General features: G+C 43.6%; 1 protein-coding gene across 1 annotated transcript in view; it reads left to right on the plus strand.

Annotated features, from left to right (window-relative positions):
• LOC135366648 (26S proteasome non-ATPase regulatory subunit 1-like) overlaps positions 1-12,901 on the plus strand; it is a 153,016-nt gene that overhangs the window by 5,225 nt on the left and 134,890 nt on the right. The window contains exons 9-18 of the mRNA XM_064599446.1: positions 156-245; positions 787-850; positions 1,610-1,738; positions 3,349-3,437; positions 5,080-5,158; positions 6,493-6,666; positions 8,095-8,155; positions 8,760-8,887; positions 9,700-9,819; positions 11,585-11,745. Coding sequence (XP_064455516.1) covers positions 156-245; positions 787-850; positions 1,610-1,738; positions 3,349-3,437; positions 5,080-5,158; positions 6,493-6,666; positions 8,095-8,155; positions 8,760-8,887; positions 9,700-9,819; positions 11,585-11,745 — 1,095 coding nt within the window. The remainder of the gene's footprint in view (positions 1-155; positions 246-786; positions 851-1,609; positions 1,739-3,348; positions 3,438-5,079; positions 5,159-6,492; positions 6,667-8,094; positions 8,156-8,759; positions 8,888-9,699; positions 9,820-11,584; positions 11,746-12,901) is intronic.

Consider the following 12,901-nt stretch of genomic DNA (forward strand, 5'->3'; position numbering starts at 1 on the left):
GTGCACACGATTCGAACCTGTACACTGCTCGGCGTGATCAGCAACTTTGCAATATTTTTCATTCTTTGAGTGAACTTTCCTTACTCTGTAGCATTCACGCCCCATGTAAAATGCAAGTCGTCATCAGTGTGCTTATCTAGCAATAAACTTTGTAGCGACAAAGAAGAAGCAAAGCCTGTGGCAGAGCCTGAAAAAGCTGATGCTTCAGCGGAGCCAACAAAACAAGAGGGAGAGGGTGCTGTGAAGTGAGTTCTGTATCCCTTTTTTTTTTTTTTTTTTCATTTTTGAGCTTGGGGTGTTTCATGTGGGAAAGAGTTTTTTGACGTGCCTCAGTGAATCATGTTGTGTTTGCGGTTATCCGTGGAGGACTTTCTTTCTTTCTGTAAAAAAAATAAAAAAGTGAGGTTCGCTTGGCGATTTTCGAAGTTCAATTGAAAAAAATAAATTTCCCGTAATTAAAAATTGTCCAAAGCCTTGTGCAATGGTGGCAAAAGTTTTCAGAAGGAAATTGCCGGAAGTTCCACAGTCCTCTGGAGAGTACGTCGCCAGTTAGAATTGTTTCCTTTATTTTTATGAATTTTATCACTTTAGGTGAAACACCCTGTATACATTTATGTCATTACCAATATCATTTATGAACTTAATGTCACATGGTCTGTTACGTCTATCGGAAGCTTCCGGTATGCAAAACCAGGTTTTTAAATATTTTGTGGGAAGCATTGTATTAGCACTTTAGAGTTATTTACAGGGAAAATTTTTATGTACGCTATACATCCTTATTTATAGGAAAGAACCTCAAGAGCAACCAGTTGAACTCAGTGGTGCACCACCTGCCCAATCATCCACAGTGGTAGGTCTTATTATGTATAACATAATTTGAACGATGAAATTCAGGAAGAATACCGTATTTGCTCGAATGCAAGACACCGACGCTTGCAAGACGACCCCCCTAAAAATGATCGCAAAAATAGGGGGAAAAAAGACAAATTGCCACCTAACATACTTTATTAATAACACTCAACTTTCATCTGCGTCGTAATCACCGCTGTTCTTGTCTGAGTCATCCCACAGCTTCGAGATGCTGCATTTCTTGAACGCGCGCACTACAATGTTCTCTGGGATTGCCCTCTATTCGTCCAAAACCCATGTGACTACTAGGCTTAGAGAGGCAGACATCCAGTAGGGGTTAGCTGCTCCTCGATGTTGCTTTGTCGTCCACTCTTCGGCCAACCGAAGGTGTTCCTCATGCTGGAAAAGTCGAAGATTTTTTTCTGTTGTCAAAAATGCCAAAAATGAACTTGCTAAAGTGCAAGTTCGGTTGCCAATACGGGAGAATGTTAAGCACGGCACACCCAGCATCACAGTCGTCTTTGTGGTGAAAAAGAAAGAAAACAAAAAGAGAGAGAGCAAAAACATCATTGTCATTCAGCACAGCCTCTGAGATAAAACTGTTTTTGCCTCACCCAGTTTTCAAAAAACATAAAACCTGACACAGCGCATGTGTCTAAGTACATTGAGTAGAGCCATTGAATTGCCGTAGCACTGTATGGTAATGCCATGGCAATGGTAGGAGAAAAGAAGTGCTGATTGTTGTGTTGTGTCGTGGTAGGGTGATGAACATGCCGCCCAGGTGGAGAAGCTGTCGACGATCCTTGGCGGGGAGATCACAATTGGCCTCCACCTTCAGTTCCTTATAAGGAGCAACCACACAGACCTGCTCATTCTCAAACAGACAAAGGTATTATGGCTGACATACAGATAAGGGATAACTAATAATAATAATAATGCTTGTTACTGTCTGCCTTTTTTTTTTGCCGCTTCATCAGCACCGGTTGAGTTTCTGTGTTACTGATAACGCAGACTATTTTTATGAAGCACGGCCTGGTCTTTTGGTCTCAATATTTGTTTCCCTTGCGATTAGTGCAAACATACTTGGTTTTGTAAGCTGAAGTGTGGGATTTCGTCTGCTTTTTAAAAAAATACCCCATAATGATCACAATTCAATTATAATTAATTAATTGGTCATTTACTAGTTATTAATATCGGCAAAAAAATAACTGCCAATGCCAAAATGTTGGTCAATTGCATAATGGAGTGTTTAAAAATTGTGCAAAAACTTTCATTTTCCATGTTTGTTTCAGTAAAGTATGAAAAATTAAACAGCTTTTCCTCATGCATTGTCAATGCCCTATTCCACCATTTTTTTGAGCTCGTGGCATAGGCAATGCCCTGAAATTAATTTTTGAAGGCATACTTACTTGGATTGTAACAACAGAAGTGAAAATCATGTCTCAAAATTGTAAAAATGCAGCACGATAAACGTGCTGACAAAGTTAATCCTGCTACGAAACCATGCAAAGCCGCATGCGTACGAGACTTAGCAAGAGATGTAGGACATTGGACATGTCAAGGGGACAACATCTTTTTAAGTTCCAAGATTGATCCACAAAAAACTGGACCAAATGACAATCTTTACATGTATTTTTACTTTTAGTGTATATTGCGTCCTCTGACGTATATTTCAGCTCCTAAACATCGTTTTAATTGCTCTTATCTTAATAACAAATGCTGTACTTTATCTTGTGCTACCATGTTCCTGCTCTTATGTCCAGGACTTGAGCAAAATCTGAGTACAGTCGCCGTCCGATTTTTCGGACTCGGCGGGGATCGCGCAAGAGTCCGAATAATCGAGCAGTCCGAAAAAACAAATTTCGCTTCAAAATAAACTTTACTAAGCCCTAGTAGGCGGGAAAAATTTGTCGATGCTTTCCTAACGCGCTTCCAGCTCTGCCTGATAACATCAGCTTCTATTTCCCGACATTTCGTCACTGTAAGTACACTGACAGAGGCACCGCCGTCATCAAGTCCGCAAGTCGGCTTCACCTAACGCATGCGTGCTTTAGGTGAAGCTCGCTTTACAGCGCTGTCGCGCGACTCGCGGGCGGACAGCACGTGCTGGGCCGTTGGCCAAAAACGAAGACTCAAAAGCGCTACACAGACCTCTTCTACTCAGAGGAATGGAAAATCAACAATCAGCACTGCCTAATTTTTTTCTTTAATATTCTAGTTGGTTGATTTCTTTTGATACGAATTTCAGATGATACCAATGCTTTCCGTCACCCCATGAGAAATTCGCGGGTTGGGCAAACAGAGTCCGAAATATCGAGCGACGGAGCTGCACGACGTCCGAAATTTTGGACGTTCTTATACATCATCTCTATGGGACCCGTGGCCGTTCCGCGAACGAGTCCGAATAATCGAGCATGTCCGAAAAATCGGGGTCCGAAAAATCGGTCGGCGACTGTATATTGTAGAGGTTCTCTTCATACTAATGTACTGGCATTTCAGGAAGCAGTACGGAATTCCGTGTGCCACACCGCCACTGTCATTGCAAATTCCCTCATGCATAGCGGTACCACTAGTGACCAGTTCCTCAGGTAAGCAGATGGGAATTATCAAAGTTCGCTGCCCTGCAGCCAGTGCTTGCACAAGGGTTGTGGGAAACAAGCCAATGGTCGTGATCCTTATATTTGCGTGCTCATAAATGTTGCTCATTGCCAATCAGGCCCCCCCCACAACATGCATTTGCTTGGGACCTGCCCATCATTAGCTTACATAGTCACCATACTTGTTGCAATCTTCAGGGCTGAGCATATTGTTATAAACAATTTTTTCTCATGATACATTTTTCGCAAATCTTCAACTCAGCCGTAGCTGTTTCTAAAGATAATTGCGAGGACCTGATTTTGCAGTTGGAAGGCTTCGTGGAAGGAATGCAAAAATATATTAGGGTTTTGGTCAGCAGATGACTCAGTTACATCTGTCAATTTCGCTACCTGACAAGGAAGCTTTTAGATGGTATGTCTGGGCCACTGGCTTGTAAGCCTCTGAAAATGGCGGCACATTTGCCATCTGCTACAGGAATACCAGCAGTTGTCATGGTGGTGGGATGAGTCAAACATAAGATGTCCATTTTTAGTGCATCTATATGTTGTGGTGGAAGAATTTAACAGGCAACAGGTTATCTTGGTTAGGATGACTGTCACTTTCTTTAACGTAAAATTTTTTGTTTTGCACTAACAAAGGTTTCAAAAGCTTATATGTAGGGAATATTAATATATTTACTGTATACAGTAGATGTTTAGACCATCAGTTTAGTAGGAGCACTGAGAATGGTGACCTTTGACCTACGCTCTGATTGGCTGAATCGGAGTGCGTTTATTATTTCTTAAGTGGGAATCTCTTCTTCGCGAGACAATAGAGAAAGCTTGTTCGCACAGCGCTCAGAAACGGCGTAAAATATCGTCAAAACAGAAGTACTGGCGTGTTCTCCTTGTATTACCCTCGTCAATGACACATTTTGTAGAATTCCAGGACTATCCGTTGATTTGTATTGAGCCCGAATTCGCAAATATTTTAGTGTGCGACACTCTATCGAGATGGCAGCACATGTTCGAGACGCACCAAACTTTAATTTATTAAAAATCAACGGCTCAACCTTGTCCTCTAAAAAATACGTCATTGAATAGGGAAAAGCTAAAAGAACACGCAGTACCAATGTTACAATGATCGTTTAGAGCAGGGGTTCTCAAACTCTGTGGACCCAGGGAACCCCCGTACATTTGCGGGCAAACTGGAGGAACCCCCGCACTCATGCACACATACATACACAATGAAGAAGAACACACAATAGAATTTTTGCATTGTTAAGCAAAAAACTTGAAAGTTTTGCAAACACAAAACTATTTTTGGGGAACCAACGCATGCAGTGTGCCTGTAAAGTTGGCTTCCCGCAATGCACCCACGCGTTAGGCGAAGTCTGCTCCATAGGCGGAGCAACCGCAAAAGTAATTCGAAAAATTCGAATAATTTTCGGATCTTTGTACAGGACTTGTGGTATCACCTTGCTGCCCGCGGAACCCCCGTGCTCCGCGGAACCCAGTTTGAGAACCCCTGGTTTAGAGCATTCACGTGTCTTGTGCGAGCGAAAATCGCCCATAGATTTCTGAAGAAGTGATTCCGCCTTAAAGCTCCCCATTTGAACTGTGGGGCTTACGGAGTGATGAATTATATTTGCAGAGACAATTTGGACTGGCTTGCACGAGCTACAAACTGGGCCAAATTTACGGCAACTGCCAGCTTGGGTGTTATTCACAAGGTAAGCTGCGTTTGCTCGAATATTTGTTTGTAGCCATCATGGAAAAAAGGACATGCAATTTGAGTTGCAAGTCAGCCCACTGTGAAACTCAGTGGAGCCGCATTTTAATGCATGCAGCGTAGCTCAACAATGTAATTTTTAGCTCTGCAGCCTACTTATTTATGATTATCAACATCCGTCCCAACTTGTCTTCGTGATTATTGCACTCTTGTGAGCTCAACGACTTGTGTCGATCCTTGCAATTTTCTCCCTCTACGGTTTTATATTTTTACTTGTGTATATGTGCTTTACACGGATGTAAATAAGTGCAACTGCAAAGCAATGCTAATCTTTTACTTTATTCCACATCTGATACTGAGGCAGAAATTAAAATAAATTATTGTTTGTATCTGAAAAGAAAGAAAAATAATCACTAAATAAATTTTCTCGCTCAAAGACATTACAGGACACACACCTGTTTAGGGTTTATTGAACGCAAGTGTTTGTTTCTGGAACTAAAACGTACATTTATTATTGATTTAACCTAACAGGAAAATTTGAGAATCTAGAGATATCTGACTTTAGATACCAACGGTTTTATGTACACATATATTAACATTTTAGCTCGGGAAACAAACACAGTCGCTGTCCGATTTTTCGGACTCTGTGGGGATCGTGCAAGAGTCCGAATAATCGAGCAGTCCGAAAAAACGAATTTCGCTTCAAAATAAACTTTACTATGCCCTAGTAGGCAGGAAAAAATTGTCGATGTTTTCCTAACGCGCTTCCAGCTCTGCCTGATAACATCAGCTTCTATATCCCGAAGCGACATTTCGTCACTGTAAGTACACTGACAGAGGCACCGCCGTCATCAAGTCCGCAAGTCGGCTTCACCTAACGCACGCGTGCTTTAGGTGAAGCTCGCTTTACAGCGCTGTCGCGCGACTCGCGGGCGGACAGCACGTGCTGGGCCGGTGGCCAAAAACGAAGATGCAAAAGCGCTACGGCTGACGTCTTCTACTCAGAGGAATGGAAAATCAACAATCATCACTGTCTGTTTTTTTCCTCAATATTTTGGTTGGTTGATTTCTTTTGATACAAATTTCAGATGATACCAATGTTTTCCATCACCCCCATGAGAGAAATTCGCGGGTTGGGCAAACAGAGTCCGAAATATCGAGCGACGGAGCTGCACGGCGTCCGAAATTTCGGACGTTCTTATACATCACCTCTATGGGACCCGCGGCCGTTCCGCGAATGAGTCCGAATAATCGAGCATGTCCGAAAAATCGGGGTCCGAAAAATCGGTCGGCGACTGCATATGTTTATGTACTCAAGTGCGTCATTCCTTACAGGGCCACGAGAAAGAAGCTCTGCACCTCATGTCATCGTACTTGCCGAAGGAAAGTGGTCCGGGCAGCGGCTACACGGAAGGTGGCGGCCTCTACGCCCTCGGTCTGATCCATGCCAATCATGGGGCGGCTATCATTGATTATCTCTTGGCACAACTGAAAGATGCCTCTAATGAGGTACGTGTCCCCTGTGGGTCCACTTGAATGGAGCTGCGTTTACATGAATACGGCACAAGCGTATCGTATCCGGCTGTAGAACCGAATCTACCCATGCAAACTGGTCAATTCGCTAGGAGAGCATATCGTATCGAATCCGCTAAACAGAGGTACAGTAGAATCTCGATGATACGATCACGGATGATAGGAATTCTTCTCCCGTCCCGGCCGGAATGCCTATTCTTCCCATGTATTAAAGTTGGGATGATACGAACGCGATATCTTGCCTTTACGGATGATACCAATGAGACGAGGATGCGACAGAGGTCGTTTCCCCGTGACGCGAGAGCGCGCGAGTCATGCTGCTGCGTCTTTCGAAAAGGGAGGGCGATCCTCACCACGAACTCCCTTACATCATGTAGCGCAATGCAAGCAATGACTTTCCTTTTGGTGGTGGTGGTGGAGATAAGATCAAAGGGATTGAACGGCCCGGAACCTTATCACCTTATCTCTGTTATGACCTTTTTTCCCCCCTCGCAACAATAAACCGCGAAGCTGTGTGACATCGCTCTGGCGGAAAACAGCGACGAGAACCCCAGAACACGTGGAGGGAACATATCAGGACAACTTGTGGCAACATTAGGCGTCACCATTCCGTAAGTCGGCTTCACCTAACGCCTGCGTGCTTTAGGAGAAGCTCGCTTTAGAACACTGCCACGCGACTTGCGGGTGAAAAGCACGTCCTACGTCTTCTGAATCATCTCGCGTATTTGGGCAGCATTGGCCCAAAACGGAGACATAAAAGCGTTACAACCGACCTCTTTCATTGACAGTAATGGAAAATGAACAGTCACTGTCTATTTTCTTGCCTCAATTTTTATTTTGTTTAATTCGTTTAATACGAATTTCGGATTATACGAATTTTTTCCGCGACCCCGTGAGATTCGTATAATCGAGATTCTACTGTATATCGAGAAGGTGGATACGCATTCAGGTTGTGCATGTAAACAAACAGTGCGCAGGGGAAAAGAGGATTATGGGAAGGGGCGTTTGGTTGCGGGCGAGAAGCGTCATCTGCTATTTGGGATGACAAAATAGGGATATTAGGGTGTTCTGGATATGTTTGGCTAGTGTACATTGACAGAAGCAGCAGGTCTTGCAGCCATAGAGCGGAGTATGTACGTTTGAAAATGGGGCGTAGACGCTACGTTTTCGGCATTTTTACGTTTGGGCAAAGGTAGCGGGACACCGGAGATGGCAGTGTATATGCGGAAGTGCGCCTCTAACTTTCCAATACGACATGGCGTTGCGCCATCCATTACGACTCGATGCACATCCATGTAAACGGTGACGTATCGTCTTCTCTCCGGTTTCGACTTGATTCGATACGCTCGTGTCGTATCCACGTAAACGCGTCTCGGGACTAATTTGTCTGTGCTGTACTTGCAGATCATCCGTCATGGTGGATGTCTGGGCGTTGGTTTGGCGGCCATGAGTACGCATCGGCAAGGTAGCATATTAAATATATTTTTCTTCATTTCTTAGAGCTCCAATACTCCAAGGACCTCTTGGAACTTTGGATAAATTTATTTTGAAATGCTTGCTTGTGGCAGTACCACTAAGTGCACAAGGAAATGGACCCCCGAAAACCTGGCAGATTGGAGGCGATTTGTATCGCTCCACCAGAAACTTGCTTTCTGGCTTATTTTTTAATGTTGGGATGATCCTGTTCTTGTTCTCATGGTGAAAGAATTGCAGTAAAAAAGACGAGGACACGTGTCTCCAGTGGTGCGACAAAAATGACCTTGAAGTCTGCCGTTTCTTCGGGGTCATTTCCTTGCACTGTATTAGCTCGATCTTTTTTCTGAAAACAGCATCAGCACACCAAAAGAAACGGATGTCATCGCTCCAAACTTTTATCTTCGTAATTAAAAACTTCATTAGCTAAAATTAATGAGGACAATGCTCCAGGGCGTCCGCAGTGCACCAATAAGGTGGCCCACTTGTGCATAATTTAAATTTCGTAGAATTCCATCAGTTAATTTAAACACCAAGAGACTGTGCTTAGAAAAGTCTGCTAAAACTGAACAAAATTTGCTACCGAACCTCTGTAGACGTGTACGAGCAACTCAAGTTCACGCTGTACCAAGATGACGCAGTCGCGGGAGAAGCAGCTGGAATCGCCATGGGTTTAGTGATGCTCGGATCCAAGTCATCCACCGCACTTGAAGATATGGTCGCTGTGAGTAGTTTCGCAATATTTATCGTCACAATCGACATACAGCAAGTCCTCGTTATAACAAAGTCCGAGGGACGGGGAAAAATTTTGACACAAGCGGGAGTGCAGTAAAAGTGGAAGTGTCACACAAAGTATTCAAACAAGCAAACAAACCATTGTAGTGAGAACCTTGGCAGCCTTTTAATTTACATGGGGAAGAAAAGAGAGAGAGAGAGAGAAAAAAAAAAAAAAAAGTCAGCTGTTGTTGCCACAAGGCTCGACCTTCACAGTAAGCGGAGCCGGGATAAGATATACTTAGACCCTGAAGTTTTATATTTTTTCAAAATTTGGGGGGTAGAAATCGGGTGAATAAATTGATGTAGAAAATTCATGCAAATTCGGGCAGAAAAATTACCATCGGACTAAGTTCGGGGAGAAATCGGGCATTATTGTAGAATAAACGTTCACTGTACCGTTTATGCAGAGTGCCAGAAGTAAGGGGCAGTCGCATATTTTGTGAGAAACTAGTATGTCGATGCCTTGAGGTGCCTAGCTTAGGTGCAGCTTTGCAGGTAGAAATCGGGCTTAACCCTAGATAGGTGAACCTCAATTCGAGGTGGAAATTCGGGGAAAAAGTCGGGTTTAACCCTAAAACATCAGGGTCTAGATATACTTCAAATGATCTGGTTGAAAAAGCACGCATTGCAGTCTGAACTGCGTGAGTTCATATAAAGCGATAGTTTTAAAGAAGTGATTTTATTATAATGAGGAATTACCGTTTCATTGCCTAATCAGCAGCTGTGTCAAAGAAATTATTATTATTTTTTATATGCCAGTACGCCCAAGAAACTCAGCATGAAAAGATCCTTCGTGGCTTAGCCGTTGGTATTGCAATGGTGATGTTTGGCCGCATGGAGGAAGCAGATGCACTAATCGAGAACCTCTGTCGGGACAAGGTACGTTTGTGTCCACGTCCACCCTCTTTGACAGAAAATTAACCAAGATAACTGAACTCAACCATTTCATTTTCTGGTGTAAGGAATGACAAGAGATTTTGTTAGCATGTACATTTCTAAAGAAGATTTTTCTGGTCCTACTTGAACAGATCGATATACGTACAGGGTTATCCGAGAAGAAAAAGTATTTCTTGTGTTCTGTAAAAAATACTGCGGGAATGGAAGAAGGCGCACCACGTCCATTTCTAAAAAAAAAAGACTTTCTGACTCTACTCGAGCAGATTGATATGCAGGGTTATCCGAGGAAAAACCCAGTATTTCTCGCGTTGCATAAAAAATACGTCGGGAACAGCAGAAGCCAACACTTTCGTCGACAATGTTTGGAGCGCTTAACAACAGTGTCAAAATTCATTCTGATTCCACGTTTGTTTCAGTAACTTACGAGAAATTAAAAACTGCTCTTTGTTGTACATTGTCAGTATCCTGTTCCACCATTTCGTCGGGCTCTTGTGGCGTGCGGTGATGATTTCAAATTAACGCTAGACAGCACATTTGCTGGAAGTGTAACAACAGAAGTACGTGTTATATCTTAAGATTACAGAAGCACGGCAAAATAAGTTTAGTATTCCACAGCCACGCAAACTTGCATACAGGCAGGCTTGATAGGCAGTTCAGGACATTCGAAATTTTTGCTGCAGAGGACAGCAGATTTTATCATTTTCACATTTTACAGTAGAATCTCGATGATACGATCACGGATGATACGAATTTTGGGATGATACAAATTATTTTCCGGTCCCGGCCGGAATGCCTATTCTTCCAACGTATTAGGTCGTTCCCTCGTGACGCGAGAGCGCGCGATTCAAGCTGCGGCTCCTTTCGAAAAAAGAGGGAGATCTTCAACACGCTGGTCCCTTGCATCATGTTGCGTAATGCAAGCAATGATTCTCCCTTTGGTGGTGGGTGGAGGAGATAAGGCCAAATGGATTACACGGCCCAGAACCTGATCACCTTATCTCTGTTTTGACCTTTTACCCCTCTCGCAACAAGAAACCGCGAAGCTCTGTGACATCGCACTGGTTTGGGAAAACAGCGACCAGAACACGTGGAGCGAACATATCAGCGCAACTTCTAGGTAGCAACATTATGCGTCACCATTCCGCAAGTCGGCTTCACCTAACGCCTGCGTGCTGTAGGAGAAGCTCGCTTTAGAACACTGTCGCGCGACTCGCGGGTGGAAAGCACGTGCTGCGCCTTTTAATCATTTCGCGAATTCGGGCAGCACTGGCCAAAAACGGAGACCCAAAATCGTTATGACCGACCTGATTCACTGACAGTAATGGAAACTGAACAGTCACTGTCTATTTTCTTGCCTTAACTTTTATTTTGGTTTAATTCTCTTGGTACGAATTTCGGGTGATACGAATTTTTTCCGCTACCCCATGACGTTCGCATCATCGAGATTCTACTGTATCGACAAAAAAATATGGACCACATGACAATTGACAATTCTTATGCGCGAGGCTGTGTTACATCCTCCAGTGTATGGTTTGGTTCCCAAATACCATTTTTATTCATTTTCTCTTCCTTACAAGCCCCCATACCTCAGTACAAACCCCATACAAAGCCAGTTCAAAGTATTACTGAGTAATTTTAAGGAATTACGAGAAAAGCCATCTTTGGATACTGATGACATTTTCGTGAGACCTCCTCGGCATAAGCAAGTAGGAAACATGTGCCAACACAATAGCGCATATTTTCTCAGGATCCACTTCTTCGCCGCTCTGCTATGCATACCATTGCCATGGCCTACTGTGGTTCGGGCAGCAACAAGGCCATTCGTCGCCTCCTTCACATCGCCGTCAGTGACGTCAACGACGACGTACGCCGCGCTGCAGTGGAGGCCCTCGGCTTCATACTCTTCAGGTGAGTCGTGCATGTTTCTAACCTTCATTCGGTTTGTGGCGCTGTCTAAGTGCTGTATTGGTGACCATGTGCAGTTGGGGAGAACTGGAAATGATATAATATTTTTGTTTCTGTCGCGAATGCATTGCACGGGACCATGAACATGTTTGAATGTGACATCTGTCGGGTGAAAGCGACGAAAAGACAACTTCGATATGAAGTGCTAACGTTTTGTTGTCATCTGACTAGTTGTGGCTGACTTTTTAGTTACTGTTTCACATCGCTGTAGGCCCACGGAATTGAAAGGCTTGTGTTGGAGCCTGAAAACAGAATCTGAAATTACTTGAGTAATGGAAATGGAAACAGCAACAAAAATATGTCTGTTACCCTTCCCTGGTTTTATCCAATTCAGGCAAAAATCGATATTGGGGATAGGTAGTATGTGGCGGAACCGTACAGCTGAACTGCTGGCCTGCATGTATGCCATCTTATCAGTCGTTTTTTATGATTTATAATGCCAGTGATAGGCTGTGTAGCTCGAGTCAGTGAAATGTGCAGCAGGGATTCAGCAAATTAGCGAATACAGTACCCGTGGAAACAAATACCTACAAATTGATGCTTGGAAGGAGAACTGTCCCTTTAAAGGTATACTACGGGTTCTGAGAAACTATTGTGCGGAGCATGTCACACGCATCAATCGCTCACGTTTAAGACTTGTTATTATATTCCCGCATATTACTATGCACCTGTCTTTTCAGTATTTATGCATTTCATTTGAGGATCTCGAAAACGTTTCGTTGTCATTGTGTCGTCTGCTTTTACATGTTAAGAAGCGAAAGCTTCTACACGAATGCAAAGAAACTGTGAGACACTGTGTGCCATCATGTTCAAAGAAACTGTGCCAGGATCATTCTTTTGCCTTACCTGAAAGCAACTTATTGTTTCACATGGTTACAAGTAGTATTTAGTGACTCTAGTTACAAGGCTCACAGCTTAACTGTAGATAAATTACGTCAACTGAAGGTTCCCTACGAGCGCGCGTCTGAGCAATGTCGCCAAGTGTCCTCGGCGGTGTTTGGACGATGGCCTACTAGATTATAACGACCATGTCATAGGCACCCTTTCCCAGCGCCGCATTTGGAAGCTGGCGGTGGCGCTGCTCATCGGACCAGTTATT

The sequence above is a fragment of the Ornithodoros turicata genome, chromosome 8 (genome assembly GCF_037126465.1).
Source record: "Ornithodoros turicata isolate Travis chromosome 8, ASM3712646v1, whole genome shotgun sequence".
NCBI lineage: Eukaryota > Metazoa > Arthropoda > Arachnida > Ixodida > Argasidae > Ornithodoros > Ornithodoros turicata.